At 38.7% G+C, this 18,364-nt stretch overlaps 1 protein-coding gene across 4 annotated transcripts in view; it reads right to left on the bottom strand.

Moving 5' to 3' along the window:
- Window positions 1-1,813: 1,813 nt before the first annotated feature.
- Window positions 1,814-18,364, bottom strand: part of ZYG11B (zyg-11 family member B, cell cycle regulator) — a 74,059-nt gene continuing 57,508 nt past the window's right edge. For 2 of the 4 annotated variants that reach the window (XM_027970293.3, XM_042248212.2), the window contains 2 exons: window positions 18,043-18,140; window positions 1,814-6,751 (listed from right to left, as the gene is read on the bottom strand). In XM_027970293.3, coding sequence (XP_027826094.1) covers window positions 6,561-6,751; window positions 18,043-18,140 — 289 coding nt within the window. In that variant the 3' untranslated portion in view covers window positions 1,814-6,560. Of the gene's footprint in view, window positions 6,752-8,392; window positions 18,141-18,364 lie in introns of those variants that run through there. The other 2 variants (XM_060409283.1, XM_060409285.1) reach the window with 1 other exon arrangement.

The raw sequence follows: 18,364 nt of genomic DNA, 5'->3' as shown, positions 1-18,364 counted from the left end.
AATAAAAATAAATAAAATATTTTTTAAAACCCTATCACTCTATTACATCTAATCTCATGTTTGTGTATCAGGGAAGCAGTAGTATTTCTAGTGACCATTCGTCAACAATTCTATGGCATCTAAACACTAATGCTGCCCTACACCATCAGTAAGGATGGTCCGTGTCCACTTCTGACCATTTGGTGCATTCTTTTCTGTACCATTCATTTGCTGCTTAATCACAATTGTCTAAGAGCTAAGCAATCTCATGCTATTACTGCAGTAATAGAGGGAGAGAGGAACCACTGGATTGTAAATTTGGAAGTAAGAACTGAAGTGCAGAGTTTGTCACTGACTTGCTGTGTGATATGGGCAAGAGCATTAAGACCCTGATGCTGGGAAAGACTGAGGGGAGGAGAAGGGAATGACAGAATGAGATGGTTGGATAGCATCATTGAATGATGAGTTCTTAAATTCTTGAGCAAACTACAGGAGATAGTGAAGGACAGGAAAGCCTAGTGTGCTGCAGTCCATGGGGTCACAGAAAATCAGACATGAATTAGCAACTGAAAAACAACATTTTCCCTTAGTTTCTTCAATTATAAAATGAGGTTTCTGAAACTAAATTTACTAAGGACTCTTCTTGGTCATGGGCTTCTTATATTGTTGCAGGAAGGAGGACCTCATCCAGGGCCCTAGAGTGGGCTCTTGTCTAACACATGGAAAAGAATTGTCCGAGGAGACACACATGCTGACAAAGCAGATTTTATTGGAAAGGGCACCCAGGTGGAGAACAGTAGGGTAAAGGAATCTGGGAGAACTGTTCTGCCACGTAGCTCACAGTCTCGGGTTTTATGGTGATAGAATTAGTTTCCGGGTTGTCTTTGGCCAATCACTCTGAGTCCTTCCTGGTGGTGCACACAGTGCTCAGCCAAGATGGATGCCAGTGAGGTTTCTGGGAGGTGGTCTGATACGTGGTATCCCCTTTTGACTTTTCCCAAACTCTTCTGGTTGTGGTGGCTTATTAGTTCCATGTTCCTTACTAGGACTTCCTGTCATAAAATCACTCATGCAAATGGTTACTATGGTGCCTGGCCAGGGTGGGAGGTTCCTAATAATACTTTGTTTTTTTGGTAGCCTCCCTCACTAAATGCACTTAAACAATAATGCCAGTTAATTATCTCAACAGTTGTGTGAATGACTATCAAGTCACATATGCTCTTTAGAAGTATTCTTGGGCTGTTGATGGGAGCCCAGTCTTGATTTGGTATAGTTTCTGTGGCTCTACAACAAATACTGTGGAGTGATCTGTGTTATGTAATATTTATCTGTTCACTACTTCCTCTTCTCGACAAAACTGTAAGTTCTCTGAAGGCCTTATATAAGTTCCAACACATGAACAGTACCTGTGTTTGTGTTAATTGCTCAGTCATGTCCTACTCTTTGTGACCTCGTGGTCTGTAGCCCGCCAGGCTCCTCTGTCGACGGAATTCTCCACGCAAGAATACTGCAATGGGTAGCCATTCCCTTCTCCAAGGGATCTTCCTGACCCAGGGGTCAAACCCCCATCTCCTGCATTGCAGGCAGATTCTTTATTGTCTGAGCCACCAGGGAAGCCCAAACAGCACCTAGCGTGGGAATTTAATGAAATGAATGAATGGAGTTCCAGGTCCTGGGAAAAAAAAAAAAACAACACTGGAAATTTTTGCAGTAAAATCACTGGCCTTTGAGAAAGCCAATTGAGAAAGCAATTGTTAGAAGTGGATGGCCAAGGAATCTGCATTAGTTTAAAAATTTAAAGCAAATGTCTAGAATAAATGTAGACAAGATGCACTTTACATAAAATTTGTAACATTTATTTAAGCAAAAAACAAACAAAAACCCCAAACAAAAATCTGTACACACAACATTAATACCTAACGATGTCCTGACTTAATATCTAGCATGATTCAGGTACAGGACACTCCCATTCATCTGGCCACAGCGAGAACAGTGCCTTCAGTCCAGATAACTGAGAGACTTTGAAATGTATACGTATTTTCCAATGAATTTTTCATATCTTTTGAAAAGAGTTGAACTCTTCCGCCAGAATTCAAGCAAAAGATATCTTTTTCCACACTCACAAGTCAGTGAGAATTTGACAGTGGGAATGCTACAAAAGTCAGGGATTTAAAATTTTATTCTTACAAGTTATCTGAGAGTATAAATCTTGACATAACATCCTCCCATTATTAAATGCTCTCAAGAATTTCCTGCTTTTTTGAAGTATGTCACAGCTTTCATTAGCTAAGTAGCTTCTTGCTTCTAAGCTGATTAAAATAAACTTAAAAGAACCCAATTTGACAATTTTCCAAAGTATCTTCAAAAATTAAGCACACATTATTAATGAATTATTTATTATTTCTCATAATTTGATATATTTGGATTTTCTAAATATTCTTAACAGCCATTGTGTCTAACTATGCAGTCAGGTTGTGCTCTCCAGCAAAGCTTTGCTTCATCCAGAAAATGAGAAATAGCATTGATTTTCCCATAATTTTTAAAAACATTGGGAGAGGGTAAAAACAGGCAGAGAAAGCGCTTTCTTAGGTTAACATTGAATGTCTTCAGTTAAGATTTGGAAGCCAAAAAATGCATAATTAGGAGTGTACATGTCATGCAAAATCTATGAAATACTAAAAAAGATAAAGCAATTACACATTTTAAGCACACTCAGCAAAATCTTCTATCATACTGCTATTTTCATCACTGGATGAAGCTTGGATTTGCATTATTACTTAAATAAACAGTTCATGAGTTAACACAAAAAAATGAAAGATGTGTCAATACAAATCAAATGGTAAAGTTTAAATACTCAATATCCAATGCTACAATGGATTTCAGAGGGAAACCATAAGTTTGCAAACCTCTCTGTAAGTTATCTCAGAACACTACTTGGAAACCCTAGCCATATAAAGTCCCCCAAAAAAGTAACATACAGATAAAACTGCCCACATCAGCTGACAGTATGACACTGCCTTTAACTTACACCTTCAGTTTAATACTGTTTATCTCAAGATAAAAGTTGCACAATAACCAAATAATGTAAACATACTATTAGAGGGCAGGAGAAGGGTAGGTTTCAACATATGCAATACAGCAAGTTTATCTTCCTGGCTACTCATGACCTCTTTTTCAACCTTGGGTACTGCTGCACAGTGTTTCCTAAGGGGTGGAGAGCAGGGGGAGGAAGAATGTCAGCCATTCTAAAGCACTAAGCCAAAACCATGGTTTATTAATTGATTCTACCCTAATTCAGCACACACTGAAACAAAATATGTTTTCATCAAAATGTGTTCCAAAGATCTAGAAGATGGCCCAATACTATCCTGAGCAATGCATAATTTAAAATACAGTCGAATGACTGACTGGGGAGAAAAAGGGCCAACTCAAAAGGTCCCACCAGCAAGATTAACTTCCTAGGCTGGATATTCAGGACCAATGTTTTAAAACTTGAATCCTCGATTCTTCGGAAGCTTGCAAACCTAAGATATGAAATTAAATTTCCACAGTTGCCTTGTGAGATTCATATCTCCACCTGGGTCATTCACTTAAATTGACTAGTGCCACTAAATAGCATTTCTGTCCAGGAGTGAAAACAGCAACATTTAAGGTCAATTCCTGGGTCTGTGAATCTGATATGATTTTTTAAATTCTCAACTAAGAGCAGTAGCCACTGAGTATTTGGCCAGAGAGTAAAGTAACTTATTACTACTTGATTTATGTTTCTTTTCAAATACAAAAGGACAAAATGATTTTTTTGGAGTATAAAGAGAACAGCAAAACTTACTTGATGGGAAGAATGATATACCTAATTATTTTTGCTTTAATTTTAGACTTCTCTTGTTTTACTCATTGATAACAACATGCATCATTATAGTCTAAAAAGTCTAATTCCATTTCCTTTAGTAGGTTTAAATCTTGCTGTTTGTGGACTGACGTAGTGATAATTTGCAATATCTGAGCGCACCGATGATTTCAACAATGAGTGGTTCAACCCTAGTCTAAATTGTGCTTGAAACAGCACCTCTAACCCACTGAAGAGGTAACCCTTGAAGGCACCAAGTTCCATTACATTCTAGTGTACAAATGCAAACAGGAGGCCGAATAGATTCTACCTTAAGAGACAGGCCAGTTATACCTCATAATTTATATATCAATGAGTGAAAGTTGCTCAGTCATGTCCAACTCTTTGCAACCCCATGGACTATAGCCCACCAGGCTGCTCTGTCTGTGGAATTCTTCAGGCAAGAATACAGGAATAGGTTGCCATTTCCTCCTCCAGGGGATCTTCCCAACCCAGGGATCAAACCCAGGTCTCCTGCATTGTAGGCAAATTCTTTACCATCTGAGCCACCAGGGAAGCCCTCAATTTATATATAAATATATCTATATATACTGAATTGTAGTCAGATTTAAGACCTTATAGACAATTCTGTGCCATCATCAGATACACAATTTTAAGAGTTATCCCAATCACAAAGGCACTAAAATTTTTATCTATCTGGGATGTGCCTAATTATCTTGCTTTTAAGACTCAGAAGTATCTGGCCATTACCAGTGCTCAAAGTAGTAAATTTCAATTTAAATATATTTGAGTCTTCATCTATCAACAAGTTATTCTGAGTAATGAAGGGGTTAATTGTTTTCCATACATTTTTAGCCATATTTGAAAACAATTTATAAAGACAAAAAACCTAGGATTAGCCTACAAGGAGCATGTACTTTTGTTTTAAATAGGATACAACAGAAACTTGAAACCAAACTTCTCAAATAGGCTTTTCCTTAACTACACAAGCCAGAAGACCTGGAAATGGTCCACACAGCTACCAACTTCTAAGCTATTGTAGGACATCCTATTTTTGACATTTTGCCTTAGATATTTAAAACCCAGGAAAAGGGGACATTTTAAAAAGAAATTTCCATTTCCTTTGAAATACTTAACCTGTGAAAATTTATCTTACACCTATAAAAATTCCTTGAGTCAGAATTAACCCGCAATTTAAAATGGTTTTTAGTGATTCTAAACACCTATTTTCTTTTAGTTTTTATTTCTGTAAAGGAGTACCAAATGATTCAAGTATGATTATTGTGATAGTGGTATGAAACATGTATGTCAAAATGTTAACAGCATACTACTAATAAGCCAGCTCCTTTCTAAATAAAAATGCTTCTGAATGATCACAATGATTTAAATGTACCATTTAAAATCTCTATTGAAAACATTTTGGCCATCTATGAAAAAAAATGCAGTTATCTAAGACTGCAGGTTAACCTTATTCACAAACTAAAATTTAAAATGGAAAATAACTCTCTTGGTGACTTGCTGCCTCCCAACTGCCATTATAACTGATTCTTTACTATACTATAACAACTCTCCTAAAGAAAAGAAAACTGTCTAAAAAATAACCTATCACAAAATATTTCCTTTTCTGCCCTGCAACTAGAATCATTACATTTAACAATCATCTAATTCTTATTTATTTTTGGCAGTGAGACGTGGATATCTTTCCCTAACATGAAAACATTATGATACACATATTTTGAAACAAAAGAAAATTAACTTCTTGTGGCAAAATTTACTGTTGTTAATTAATTATTTTAAGTGAGCAGGTAACACCATATATGGTCTCTATTCCACCGAACAAAATGACTTTGAAATAGAGAGAAAAGAACAGTCAGTTTTAGCAAGAGACGATTTTTTCACAACAATATGACATAAAGAGATTCAGACAGTTAATTAATCTCTAACACAGAAGGCTGTAATATTTTACACCGTGGTAGCTTGGGGAAATATTTCTAGAGAGTAACCTGCAGTCTGTATAGGAAGCGGCAGTCCACGTCTCCAAGAACTAATATGAAGAACAAGCTACTGCTCAATGTCTTAGGAGAGGTGGGTTCCAGAAGATTAGCCAGTCCCAGTTTAAAAATACCTCAAGAGCAGGCCTTTTCCCAGTTCCTAACCTCTATTCACCCTTAGTAGTTTTTAATGTATTTTCTGCCAGCCATCCTGGCACTAGCCAGTAAGTAGCTTTCTCAAGGGTAGGACTCAGATTTCCATTCTTTCACACTAAGAAGGACATCTTATAAAAGATACACAAACAGAGAATAAAGGCATTTTATACAGAAGCAGTATAAAATTTACAACTGAAGCAGTGCCAGCAATCAAGTTAACAGCTTATCTGAAGCTGCAAACTGACTGGAAGGGACTTTAAAATCAGAAAAGTCTGGCCTAAGGGTTCGTGCAAACTTCATCATAAAACTGTAGAATTTTAAGCACAGGTAAGTTCAAACACTGAAAGATGTGGAAATCTTCCTAAAAGGCAATGATGAAGGAAGAGACCCTTCTTGCCTAATAAGTTAAAAATCACAAGACAAATCAGAGACTGTTCACATGGACAGTACTGTACATTGTCAATCCCATACTCATCTTATGACTCTTATCATAGAAACCCCTAAAACATCACAGAGGGTAAGCTATTCCAAGTGAACTTATCACAAAAAGAATTTCTGTGACTCCATTATCCAATTACCTATGGCTATCAATTTAGTCTGGCCTGAGACTGCTTTTTACAGGGAGGTGGCCTCCCATGGCGTACAATGTGTTTTTCTAAGCTGTCCAGAATGGCCACAGCAATCTGCTGGACATGGGGATCAGTCTGTTCGTGTTCTTTGATGTTGTATAAATGCTGCAAGCCTCCTTCCTCAATCAGCATGCTGCAGTACCTTGAGGCTGAAAGAAAACAGGAGAAAGAGCTTTCCTTAAAACACTTAACTGCCTTTTGTGTGGAATAATTTTTATTTATTCGTTTAAATTTAAGCTGTTTTATTACTATTAACATAAGTTAGAGCTTGATAAATGTCTCTGCAATGATGTTACACTACACTACAGGACTCACATATAGGTCATAGATAACACTCATAACATTATATATATATTATATAATGTATATATAAATCATAACCATAAGACAGGTAGTCCAGAAAATCTTTGACCGCAAAACATGGGTAAGATAGGTACTTTAATTCATTTCCAACATTTAAAAAAAAATTTAATGGCAGTCATATTGTATATGCCAATGATCATTATTTTTAAAAAATTTTTTTGGACTTCCTTGGTGGTCCAGTGGTTGATAATCTGCCTGCCAGTGCAGGGGACACAGATTCTGACCCTTGGTCTGGGAAGATTCCACATGCCCTGAGGCAACTTAGCCCTTGCGCCCTAGAACCCAGGCTCTACAACAATAGAAACCACGGCAATGGAAAGCCTGAGCACAACAGCTAAAGAGTAGCCCTGCTTGTTTTAACCAGAAAAGCTGGCACACAACAGAAGACCCAATGCAGCCTAAATAAATAAAACATTTTTAAAACTTAAAAAAAATTTTTTTTTTGCACACACGCTTTTTTTGAGGGCCTGGGGGTAGGGAGAGGGCTGTGCTATTTGGCTTGTGGGATTTTAGTTCCCCAATCAGGGATTCAAACAGGACCCTTGGTAGTTAAAGTACAGGGTCCTAACCACTGGAACACCAGGGAATTTACTGTACACGTGTCTTTTAAATTTTAGTTTCAGTCATATTTATTAAAGTCTAATTTACATGCAATAAATACACCCAATTTAATCTATAGTTATATGAGGCAGAGGATGAGATGGTTGGATAATGTCACCGACTCATTGGACATGAATTTGAGCAAACTCCAGGAGATACTGAACAAGAACAACAGATACACTGGTGTAACCACCAACACAATCAGGATATAGAATATTTTCAACAATAAAAAAGTTTCCTTGTGCACCTTTGCAGTCAATCTCCCCTGCACCTCTCATCCCAAGCAACCACTGTTCTAATTTCTGCGATGTAGATTTTTGCCTAGAACTTCATATAAAATGGACTTATCCAGTATGTATTCTTTATGTGTCTGTCTACTTTTGTTCAACATGATGTTTTTAAGATGTATTCAAGTTGTTACCTGTATGTAGTAGTCCTTTTGCTTTAAGCTGAGAAATATTCCATTGTATTGAACATGCCACATTTTTTTAATGTTACTGTACTGGACATTTGTTGGATGTTCTCCCCTGACCCCCAGCATTTCATTACAATGACTAAACATGCTATAATCATCCTATTGTTATAAGTTTTTTGTGAACTTTCATTTCACTCATCTTGAGGAAACACCTAAAATGCTGGGCTAAATGTATGTTTAACTTAATAAGAAATCACCAAATTGTTTTCTGAAATGACTGTATAATTTTTCAATCTCATCATCAATGAATGAGACAGTTGTTTCATCAACACATGCCACTGTCCATCTTTTTGATTATAGGCAGCCTTACTAGCAGGTATAAAGTGGTATCTCATTGTGGTTTTAATTTATATTTTTCTAAGATGGGGAAACAGTGGAAACAGTGTCAAACTTTATTTTTGGGGGCTCCAAAATCACTGCAGATGGTAACTGCAGCCATGAAATTAAAAGATGCTTACTCCTTGGAAGAAAAGTTATGACCAACCTAGATAGCATATTCAAAAGCAGAGACATTACTTTGCCGACTAAGTTCTGTCTAGTCAAGGCTATGGTTTTTCCAGTGGTCATGTATGGATGTGAGAGTTGGACTGTGAAGAAAGCTGAGCGCTGAAGAATTGATGCTTTTGAACTGTGGTGATGGAGAAGACTCTTGAGAGTCCCTTGGACTGCAAGGAGATCTAACCAGTCCATTATGAAGGAGATCAACCTTGGGATTTCCTTGGAAGGAATGATGCTAAAGCTGAAACTCCAGTACTTTGGCCACCTCACGCGAAGAGTTGACTCACTGGAAAAGACTTCGATGCTGGGAGGGATTGGGGGCAGGAGGAGAAGGGGACGACAGAGGATGAGATGGCTGGATGGCATCACTGACTCGATGGACAGGAATCTGAGTGAACTCCAGGAGTTGGTGATGGACAGGGAGGCCTGGTGTGCTGCGATTCATGGGGTCACAAAGAATCGGATACGACTGAGCAACTGAACTGAACTGAACAATGTTGAACTGCTTTTAATCTGCTTATTGGCCATTTGTATATTTTTCTTAAGACATGTCTATTCAGATCTTCTGCCAGTTTTTAAACTGGGTCACTTTTCTTTTTATTATTGTGTTTATACATTTTAAAAACAAGTCCCTCATTACGTATATAATTTGCAAATATTTTCGACCATTCTGAGTAGTCTTTTCACCATGTTGATGATGTCCTCTAAAGCACAAATGTGTTAAAAATTTTTATTAAATCCAATTAGACTAGTTTTTCTTTTATCACTTATGCTTCTAGTGTCCTATATAAGAAAACACTGCTTAATCCAGTATCATAAAGATTTATATCTACTTCTTTTAAAAGTTTTATGTATTTATGCATATATAAATGCAGTTTTTATACTTAGGCCAATAACCCATTTTTGAGTTAATTTTCGTATATGGCATGAGGTAAGCATGCAAGTTCCTTCTTTAACACATGCCTATTCAGTTTTCTCAGCACCACTGGCTGAAAAACACGTTCTTTTCCCACTGAATTGTCTTGGCACCCTTGTCAAGAATCATGCGGCCATAGATGAATGGGTTTAGTTTTGGACTCTCAATTCTATTGCATTGATCTATACACATATCCTAATGATGTGGGGCATCTTTTCATCTGTGTATATTCGCCATCTGTAAGTCTTTTTTTAATAAATATTATTATTTATTAGGCTGTGTCAGGTCTTAGTTGTAGCACGTGTGATCTTCGTTGTGTCATGCAGGATCTTTTGTTGTGGTGCACGGATCTCGGGCTGTGCCATGCAGGCTTCAGAAGCTGCAGCACACAAGCTAGCTGCTCTGTGGCATGGAGGCTCTTCCTTTCCCAACCAGGGCTCGAACCTGCATCCTCTGCATTGCAAGGCAGATTCTTAACCACGGGACACCAGGGAAGTCCCCCTGTCATCTGTAAAGCTTTGGTAAAGAGACTATTCAACGCTTTTGTCCATTTTTTTTGTTTTTTGACTCACTTTGTTTTCTTATCATAAGTTTTCAGAGTACATGATATATTTTGAACACAAGCACTTTATCAGACATATGACTTGAAAACATTTTGACCCAATATAGTGGAGGTGACAAATAAATTCAAGGGATTAGGCTAACAGAGTACTATCATATCAAACACCCTCTTCCAACAACACAAGAGACAACTCTACACATGAACATCACCAGACAGTCAATACTGAAATCAGATTTATTATATTCTTTGTAGCTGAAGATGGAGAAGCTGTATGGAGTCAGCAAAAACAAGACCTGGAGCTGACCATGGCTCAGATCATCAGATTCTTATTGTAGATTTCAAGCTTAAATTGAACAAAGGAGGGAAAACTACTAGGCCATTCAGGTACGACCTAAATCAAATCCCTATGATTATACAGTAGAGGAGAAGAATATATTCAAAGCATTAGATCTGGTAGACAGAGTGCCCAAAGAACTGTAGACGGAGATTCATAACATTGTACTGGAGGTGGTGACCAAAACCATCCCAAAGAAAGAGAAATGCAAGAAGGCAGAGTGGTTGTCTGAGGAGGCCTCACAGATAGCTGAGAAAAGAAAAGAAGTGAGAGGCAAAGGAGTAAGGGAAAGATAAACCCAACTGAATGCAGAGTTCCACAGAACAGCAAGGAGAAATAAGAGAGTCTTCTGTAAATGAATAATGCAAAGAAGTAAGAGGAAAACAACAGAATGGGAAAGACTAGAGATCTCTTCCAAGAATATTGGAAATATTAAGGAACATTTCATGCAAAGATGGGCAAAATAAAGGACAAAAACAGCAAGGACCTAAGAGAAGCACAAGAGATTAAGAAGAGGTGGCAAGAATACAAGAAGAAATATACATAAAAGGTCTTAATGACCCAAATAAACATGATGGTATGGTCACTCACCTAGAGCCAGACATCCTGGAACGTGAAGTCGGGTAGGCCTTAGGAAGTATTACTATGAACAAAGCTAGTGGAGGTGATGGAATTCCAGCTGAGCTATTTCAAATCCTAAAAGATGATGCTATTAAAAGCTGTAGGATTGGAAAAGATCAGTTTTCATTCCAATCCCGAAGAAAGGCAATGCCAAAGAATGTTCAAACTACTGTACAACTGCACTCATTTCACATGATAGCAAGGTAATGCTCAAAATCCTTCCAGCTAGGCTTCATTAATACGTGAGTCGAGAACTTTCAGATGTACAAGCTGGATTTATTTAGAAAAGGCAGAAGAACCAGAGATCAAATTGCCAACATCCTTTGAATCACAGAAAAAGCAAGGGACTTTCCGAAAAACATCTACTTCTGCTTCACTGAGTCTTCCCTGGTGGCTCAGATGGTAAAGCGTCTGCCTGCAATGCGGGAGACACGGGTTTGATCCCTGGGTTGGGATGATCTCCTGGAGAAGGAAATGGCAACTCACTCCAGTACTCTTGCCTGGAGAATCCCACAGACGGAGGAGCCTGGTAGGCTACAGTCCATGAGGTCGCAAAGAGTTGGACACGACTGAGCGACTTCACTTTCACTTTCACTCTGCTTCACTGACTACGCTAAAGCCAGACTATGTGGATCATAACCACCTTACCTGCGTCCTGAGAAACCTGTATGCTGGTGAAGAAGCAACAGTTAGAACTGGACATGGAACAACGGACTGGTTCAAAATGGGGCAAGGAGTACATCAAGGCTGAATATTGTTACCCTGCTTACTTAACTTATATGCAGAGTACATCATGTGAAATGCTGGGCTGGATGAATAACAAGCTGTAATTAAGACTGTCAAGAGAAATATCAACAACTTCAGATATACAGACGATACCACTCTAATGGCAGAAAGCAAAGGGGAACTAAAGAGGCTCTTGACGAAGGTGAAAGAGGAGAGTGAAAAAGCTGGCTTAAAACTCAACATTCAGAAAACAAAGATCATGGCATCTGGTCCTATCACTTCATGGCAAACAGATGGGGAAAAAGTAGAAACTGACAGATTTTCTTTTTGTGGGCTCCAAAATCACTGCAGGCCATGTCTGCAGCCATAGAATTAAAAGACACTTGCTCCTTGTAAGAAAAGCTATGACAAACCTAGACAGCGTATTAAAAAGCAGAGATATCACCGTGCCGACAAAGGTCTGTATAGTCAGAGCTATGGTTACTAAAGGTTAATGTTACCAATGGCATTTAGAGATGGATCCAAACCTGACCAGCATTTGTTTCATCTAATCAAGACAAAGACTGACAAAAGGCCAGGATTCCTCGGCTTGACTCCTTACTGGGGACTTGCGCAAGAGTAGGTAATTTAGTCAAGAAGCAGAGAAGTTACCAAAACCCACTGGTGAAGCCCTCATGTGGGCTACAATTAGACTGAGAGAAAATGAAAGTGTAAGGACTGACAGGATTATGAAAGTTGGAATGTTTAAAGACTTTCTAGAAAGAAGTTGTGCCTCTTCTACCTGAATATTTTATGGAAATGAGGTTTTCAGTCTGTCTGGGGAACACTCTCCTACTCAGTATTGTAAGATGAAAATCTGTGGATGAAGTCCTAGTGGAGGCTACAGTTAGGAATATAAAGATTAACCGAATTGAGGTAAAAGTTTGTAGAACTGGTTTGTGAATTTCTTTTATCTGACTGTATTATGAGGATGAACATTTTACTGACTGGGGAACGTTTTCCCTACCTAACATCATAAAACAGAAAGCATATAAATCCTTTTTTCAAGCAATGTTAATTAGATACGCTAAATGGGGAGTAAGACTGCCCTAGCCAATGCAGTGGGAACAGAAGCTTGAGCGCCAGCAGGGACAAATTCTCTGTGTGATAGCCCTATGTGAAGGACAGACTGGGGGTTATGGCAAAAGCCTGTGAGCCTGCCAGAGATGACTACTGGGACTTTGGACTAAGAACTTCCATTTAAGGGCATTTTCTACCTTGCTATTTGACATTAATTGAAGCTACCCTTATGACTGAAGGACAAACAATGATCTTCAAACCTGAAAGAGCCGCAGTGTTTTTGAGTGACGTCAGAGAAACACTCTAATGGGAATGACAATGCCCAGAAGACTTAAGTAATACAATGGAATTGGCTTACATAGGGTCATTCTACCTGGAGAATGTAAGGAGGGGATACTCATGAGAAGGGAGCATCTTTCTCACTAGTACTGACTTTGGAACTGCACAAGGAGCCACCAGATTCTATTGTCACTTGGACAGTGGCACATAAACAGCTCTCTAATAACCAACAAAGAGCTGCCCGGTCTGTGGACAGCAACTCCAAGGTAAATAGACGACATTCTATTTGGAAGGTAATCACTCTGACTGAAAAAGGTAAAATCAAAACACTTCTGTAGAAGGAACTGCAAACTGTTTTCCCAGCAAGGATGGAAAATTGAATAGTAGTAGAAATCCCTGCTTTCACAGGCAGTGGCCAATGGTCTGCCTTTCTGCATCAACAGAGATGATGAGATTGCTTTTCTTTCCTGGTCTGGTAATAGGAAGAAACATTGATTTTCAAATCCTAAACCAACTTTGCATTCTTGGAGTAACCTCCCTTTTATACACTATTAGGTTCTGTTTGTTAACATTTTTAAAAAAGAATATCCTCATCTATGCTCATGAGATTTACTGTTCACTAATTTTCTTTTCTTATGTCTTTGCCTGGTATTTATATCAGGATACTTCTGGTGTTCCTTCAAAAAAAAAAAAAAAAAAAAAGAACACAACAGCTTTCTTTGAGTTTGGATATTCTCTCTTGCTTTGTGTTCAATTTCACTGAACTTTTTTCTTTTGTGTATCTACTCTTAAGCTCACTAAGATATTTTTCATGTTAAATTTTTATTTATTTTTTATACTTCACTTTTCCTCCTTTTGGTATTCATATTTTCTTTAAAATCTTGAATCATATCTATAAAAAAAGTTTTTAATTTCCCCTGCTAATCCCATCATCACTAGCATTTCTGGGTTTGTTTCAACTGTCTGATTTTTCTCTTGGTTATAGATCATATTTTTCTGCTTCTTCTCTCATCTAGCAATCCATCATATAACTACACATATTGTTGAGTGTAGACTTTGTTGTCTTTTTTAAAAGAGTACATAGTTTTTCTCTGGCAGACAGTTTTTACAGAGCAGCTTGATCATTTCAAGACTTGTTTTCTAAGCTTTGTAGGGTTGCCTTAGAGAAGCCTTTAATTTAAGGCTAATCTCTCTGGCTCTTCTGGCATCTGCAGTGAAAGCCCTAGGTAATATGTTCTTTCCACTGTTTGGAATTTAAATATTTTCCAACCCTGTGTAAGCTCATGTTGTTCAGTTAGCAGCTCTTTGGTATTTGGCCTCAAGGAGTCTCATCCTAGGCATGCACAGCTTAGTTTTCAGCCTAAGACTCAAGAAACTCCTATGAAGATTTCTGGAGTTCTTTCTAGACGTAACTGCATTGTTCTGCCCCCAAATTCCAGGCACCTCAGTCTTGCTGCACTCTGATTTTTGTCTCCTCCATACAATGAAATTGCAGAGCTGTACTTGATTCCCCTATGCTACTGCAACAAATGCCTCCAGGAAGAAAGACAGGGAGTCTGTAGAGCTTGTTCTATGCCTGACTCTCAGCACACAGTGTGATCCGATGGCAAACAGCAGGGTTGCTGGAACTGCAGCAGGGCCTGCTTCCCCACCCACCTTCCCAAGCCTCCCGACCCTCTGCCGCCCCGCAAGGGCCCACAGCAGTCCAGTCGCCCTGCCTGTGCCCTGCTGGGGAGACCCTCAGATATAGCCACACTGGAGGCAGGTCTCTGAGAGGGGAACTCCAGAGTCTGAGGGTAGGGCTGCATGTGGGCTGGGGCAGGCCACATCAGTGTGTGGTTATCTACTTGAGCACACACCCCTGTGTATGTATACAGGCCCATTCACACGTCTGTGTATATGAGGGGTGAGCTGCCCACCAAGAGTGGTCTCAGGGTTGCCAAAACAGAGGCCTCTCCCAGTTTGGGAGGGTCTAGCATCTCTTTACCTTGGGGACCCTGATTACAGTTCTGAGAGGTCTCTGCTACCACCCCCTCAGGCTGCCCTCTCCTAATCAATGTACCAACCCTCATCCCTGGACCCACTGAAATCTTCCCTAAGGGTGTTTGTGCCTGGCATGACACAGGGCAGCCCTGCCCATGACAACAGGGCCAAGTGGAGACTGGCCCTATGGCAGAGGTAAGGAGGGGTCCTGGCCTCCCAGACTCCCCATACTGGCCACTGTGGCCATCGTCAACACCACCTCCCTGGACACGTTCTTATTCATTCAAGAAACAGCTACTTTCGTCCTCTTCTGCAACAGCCCTCCCAGCCTGCCCTGTGTCCATCTCCTCCAGGAGGCAGAAGGCTGTCCGCTCTGCTCTGGGGCCAGGGGAGACGCTTCTTTGGGCTTTAGGCAAAGCTGTGTTGACTAGAAAAGGCTGGCTTCCTCTCATGGATCTGTGATTCTTACGGCAAGCCAGCTTCCTTCTTTCCCTGGGCCACTAGGAACGCCCCCTGCCTGTGGCTGTTCTCCATCCCTTTGTTCCAGTCTCCACCATGTTCCTCAAGCCCCTGGAGGAGGCATGGCCAAGAAGAACCAGGTGACAAAGCCCTCTCATTTGTTCCCTCCTTTCAAGGATCAGAATCCTTGCAATCTTTTGTCTAAGTCTAGAACAAACTTTCAAATTTCCCCCACATTTTTCTATTGTTTATGGCTGGTGAGCTACTCTGGTACCAGTTACTCTGTCCTGATCAAGAATATAAGTTTCTGCTCATATACTTTTCTACCATGTCTTCTTCACTTATCATTCCACTGTCTGGATGTTTCAACATTATTTTACATTCCCCTAGTGCTAGACCTCTAGGCTACTTAGAGTTACTTCCTACTATAAATAATGATGCAATGACTATCTCTGTAAAAACAAGCATTTGAGTATAATTTTTAAATTAAAAGGTAGACTACCTAAATGTTCATCAATAGGGATGTAGCTAGGTAAGTTTAATAAATTTATAGCCATATGTTATGGGTTAAATTGTATCTCCCTCAAAAGATAGGTTAAAGTCCTAACACCCACTAAGGCCCAGTACTTCAGAAAGAAACCTCATGTGGAAACAGGGGTGTGGCTGATGTAATTAGTGAAGTTACGTGATACCCCTGGGATAGGCCCTAATCCAATATGACTGATGTTCTTATGAAAAGGGGAGATCTGGACACAGAGACAGACACACACGCACAGAAGAAGATGATATGAAAACACACGGAGCAGCAAACACCAGAAGCGGGAAGAGGCAAGGAAGGGTCCGCCCCTGGAGCTGTCAGGGAGAGCATGGCCCTACTCACACCTTAGACTTCTAAGCCTCCAGAATGGAGTGACAAAATGTTTCTATTATTTTAAGCCACCCATTTTTGGTACTTAGTTACACTTGCCTTAGGAAACTAATACACCACAAAATAAAGATTAAGTGATTATTGTAAATCATGTTGCCAAAAATTTCCCAAAATATGGGAACATGCTCATTATAATGTGTGAAACAGGTACTATTATTATTTCCATTTAACACATGTGGAAACTAAAGTCCTAGATTTAATAATTTGCTCAAAATGGCATACCTGGTAAGTGGTGGACCATGATTTGAGTCCAGGTATTACTAGTCTTGTGTGCTCTTAATCACTATGCTATACTAACTCTTAATTTTTAAAAGCTATAAGCTTTTCAGTGCATTAAAACTTTCTAGTGCAAACTGAGAAGTAAATTCCATTTAAATATAAACAGGGAAGCAAGAAAGTAGGAACCTGAACTACCTGAGTTGGAGATAAAATAATCTAACAATCTCCAAATTACAGTGCATTATAGAATAAATTCTTCAGGGTACTCACTTCACAGAGTAAAGCTGAAAAAACACCAACACCTAAGAGTAGTCACAAAAATGGTACCAGTTAAATGAAAATGCACTGTTATTTATTTATTATGTTTTATTTTCTCCTATGAGTCTGTGAAAAGTAATGAGGAAAGAAGTCTGGAGATTAGAGGCTGGGTATAAAATCAGACAGACTGTTGAAAAAAAAAATACTGAGCGTTCTCAGAACCTAAAGGTACAGAGAAAGGAAAAAAAAATTTATAGCAGAGACAGTTTAGTTTAGCTAATGAGACAATCTTATGTTTATGAATGAACAGCTCTGCTCCAGGAATTTAGTAGGAGGAGGCAGAAAAGGTTCCAGGTGGAGGTTTAGGTGGGTACAAGGTGGTTTTCTCTGTCGCTTCCCATTCCCTAAACCATCTTCCTCTATCCACCTGACAAAGAAGAACTTTTATTGAGTTCTCTTTTTGTGATCTGTGTTCATCAAAGAATGCAACAAGAAAAAATATAACAAAAGAGTACTGCTACTTGCTAAAAAACTATTGTTAAAAATACGACTTTCACATTCTTATATCAGGCCATTTATAACACAGCCCCTATTAAGACTCTATAAAAGAAACTTAACTTGTACTTAATTGTGCAGAAAAGCTTTATACCCCTTTGAGGATATATAATGTTCTTCCCTCTTATATACAGAAAGAGAACCATGTATCTGATTACTTGCAGTCCAGTCACAGAGAGTGTATCAATTACTATGAATGGCCTACATATCTAAATTCTACTATCTTCCCTCTATCTTTTAATTTTTTTCAAATTATTTTTCCTTGGATCTGATTTTTAACTTAAGAAAATTTAATTTATACTTTACTATTAAGGTATAGTTATGTGCTTCTTTTTAATATTTCAAATCACCTATGAAATGAGTTTATATTAATAAATACTAACAGAGAGATCCATCACATCACAGCCTTCAAAAAAGAATAATGAAAAAAAAAAGATATGAAACCTGATTTAAATAGTTTACTTTTCCACACACTATGGGTGCTGGCAGCAATGTCCTAAACATTGAATATACATATTTTAATTTTACAGCTTCTTTTTTTTTCCAGAACAATATAGCTGAAGGACAACAATTACGTTCAAACACGGTTCTCTTTTGGTACATACGATTCTTGCTGCAGACATGTTGCATGGCCCAAACTGCCCATAGCTGGACTCCAGGTGTTGTAAAACAGCCAAGTAATGGGAAAAATGGATTAAAGGACCTAAAAGTTCAAAAGAAAAGAATAAAAGTTACATCTTATACTTTGCATCATTTTCTAAAGCAATGATTCCTGAGCTTTTCACTCCAGAAATTTCATCCTTCTATTTTTAAACTAATATAAATGACCCTCTATAGAACATCGTTCCTTTGTCTTAGCCATCTGATAAAGGATTGTATTCAAACAAAAGTCTTGGTGCAGAAGATAGAAGGTGATCAGAACAATGT

The sequence above is a fragment of the Ovis aries genome, chromosome 1, assembly GCF_016772045.2.
Source record: "Ovis aries strain OAR_USU_Benz2616 breed Rambouillet chromosome 1, ARS-UI_Ramb_v3.0, whole genome shotgun sequence".
NCBI lineage: Eukaryota > Metazoa > Chordata > Mammalia > Artiodactyla > Bovidae > Ovis > Ovis aries.
This window is presented reverse-complemented; position numbering and strand designations above follow the sequence as displayed.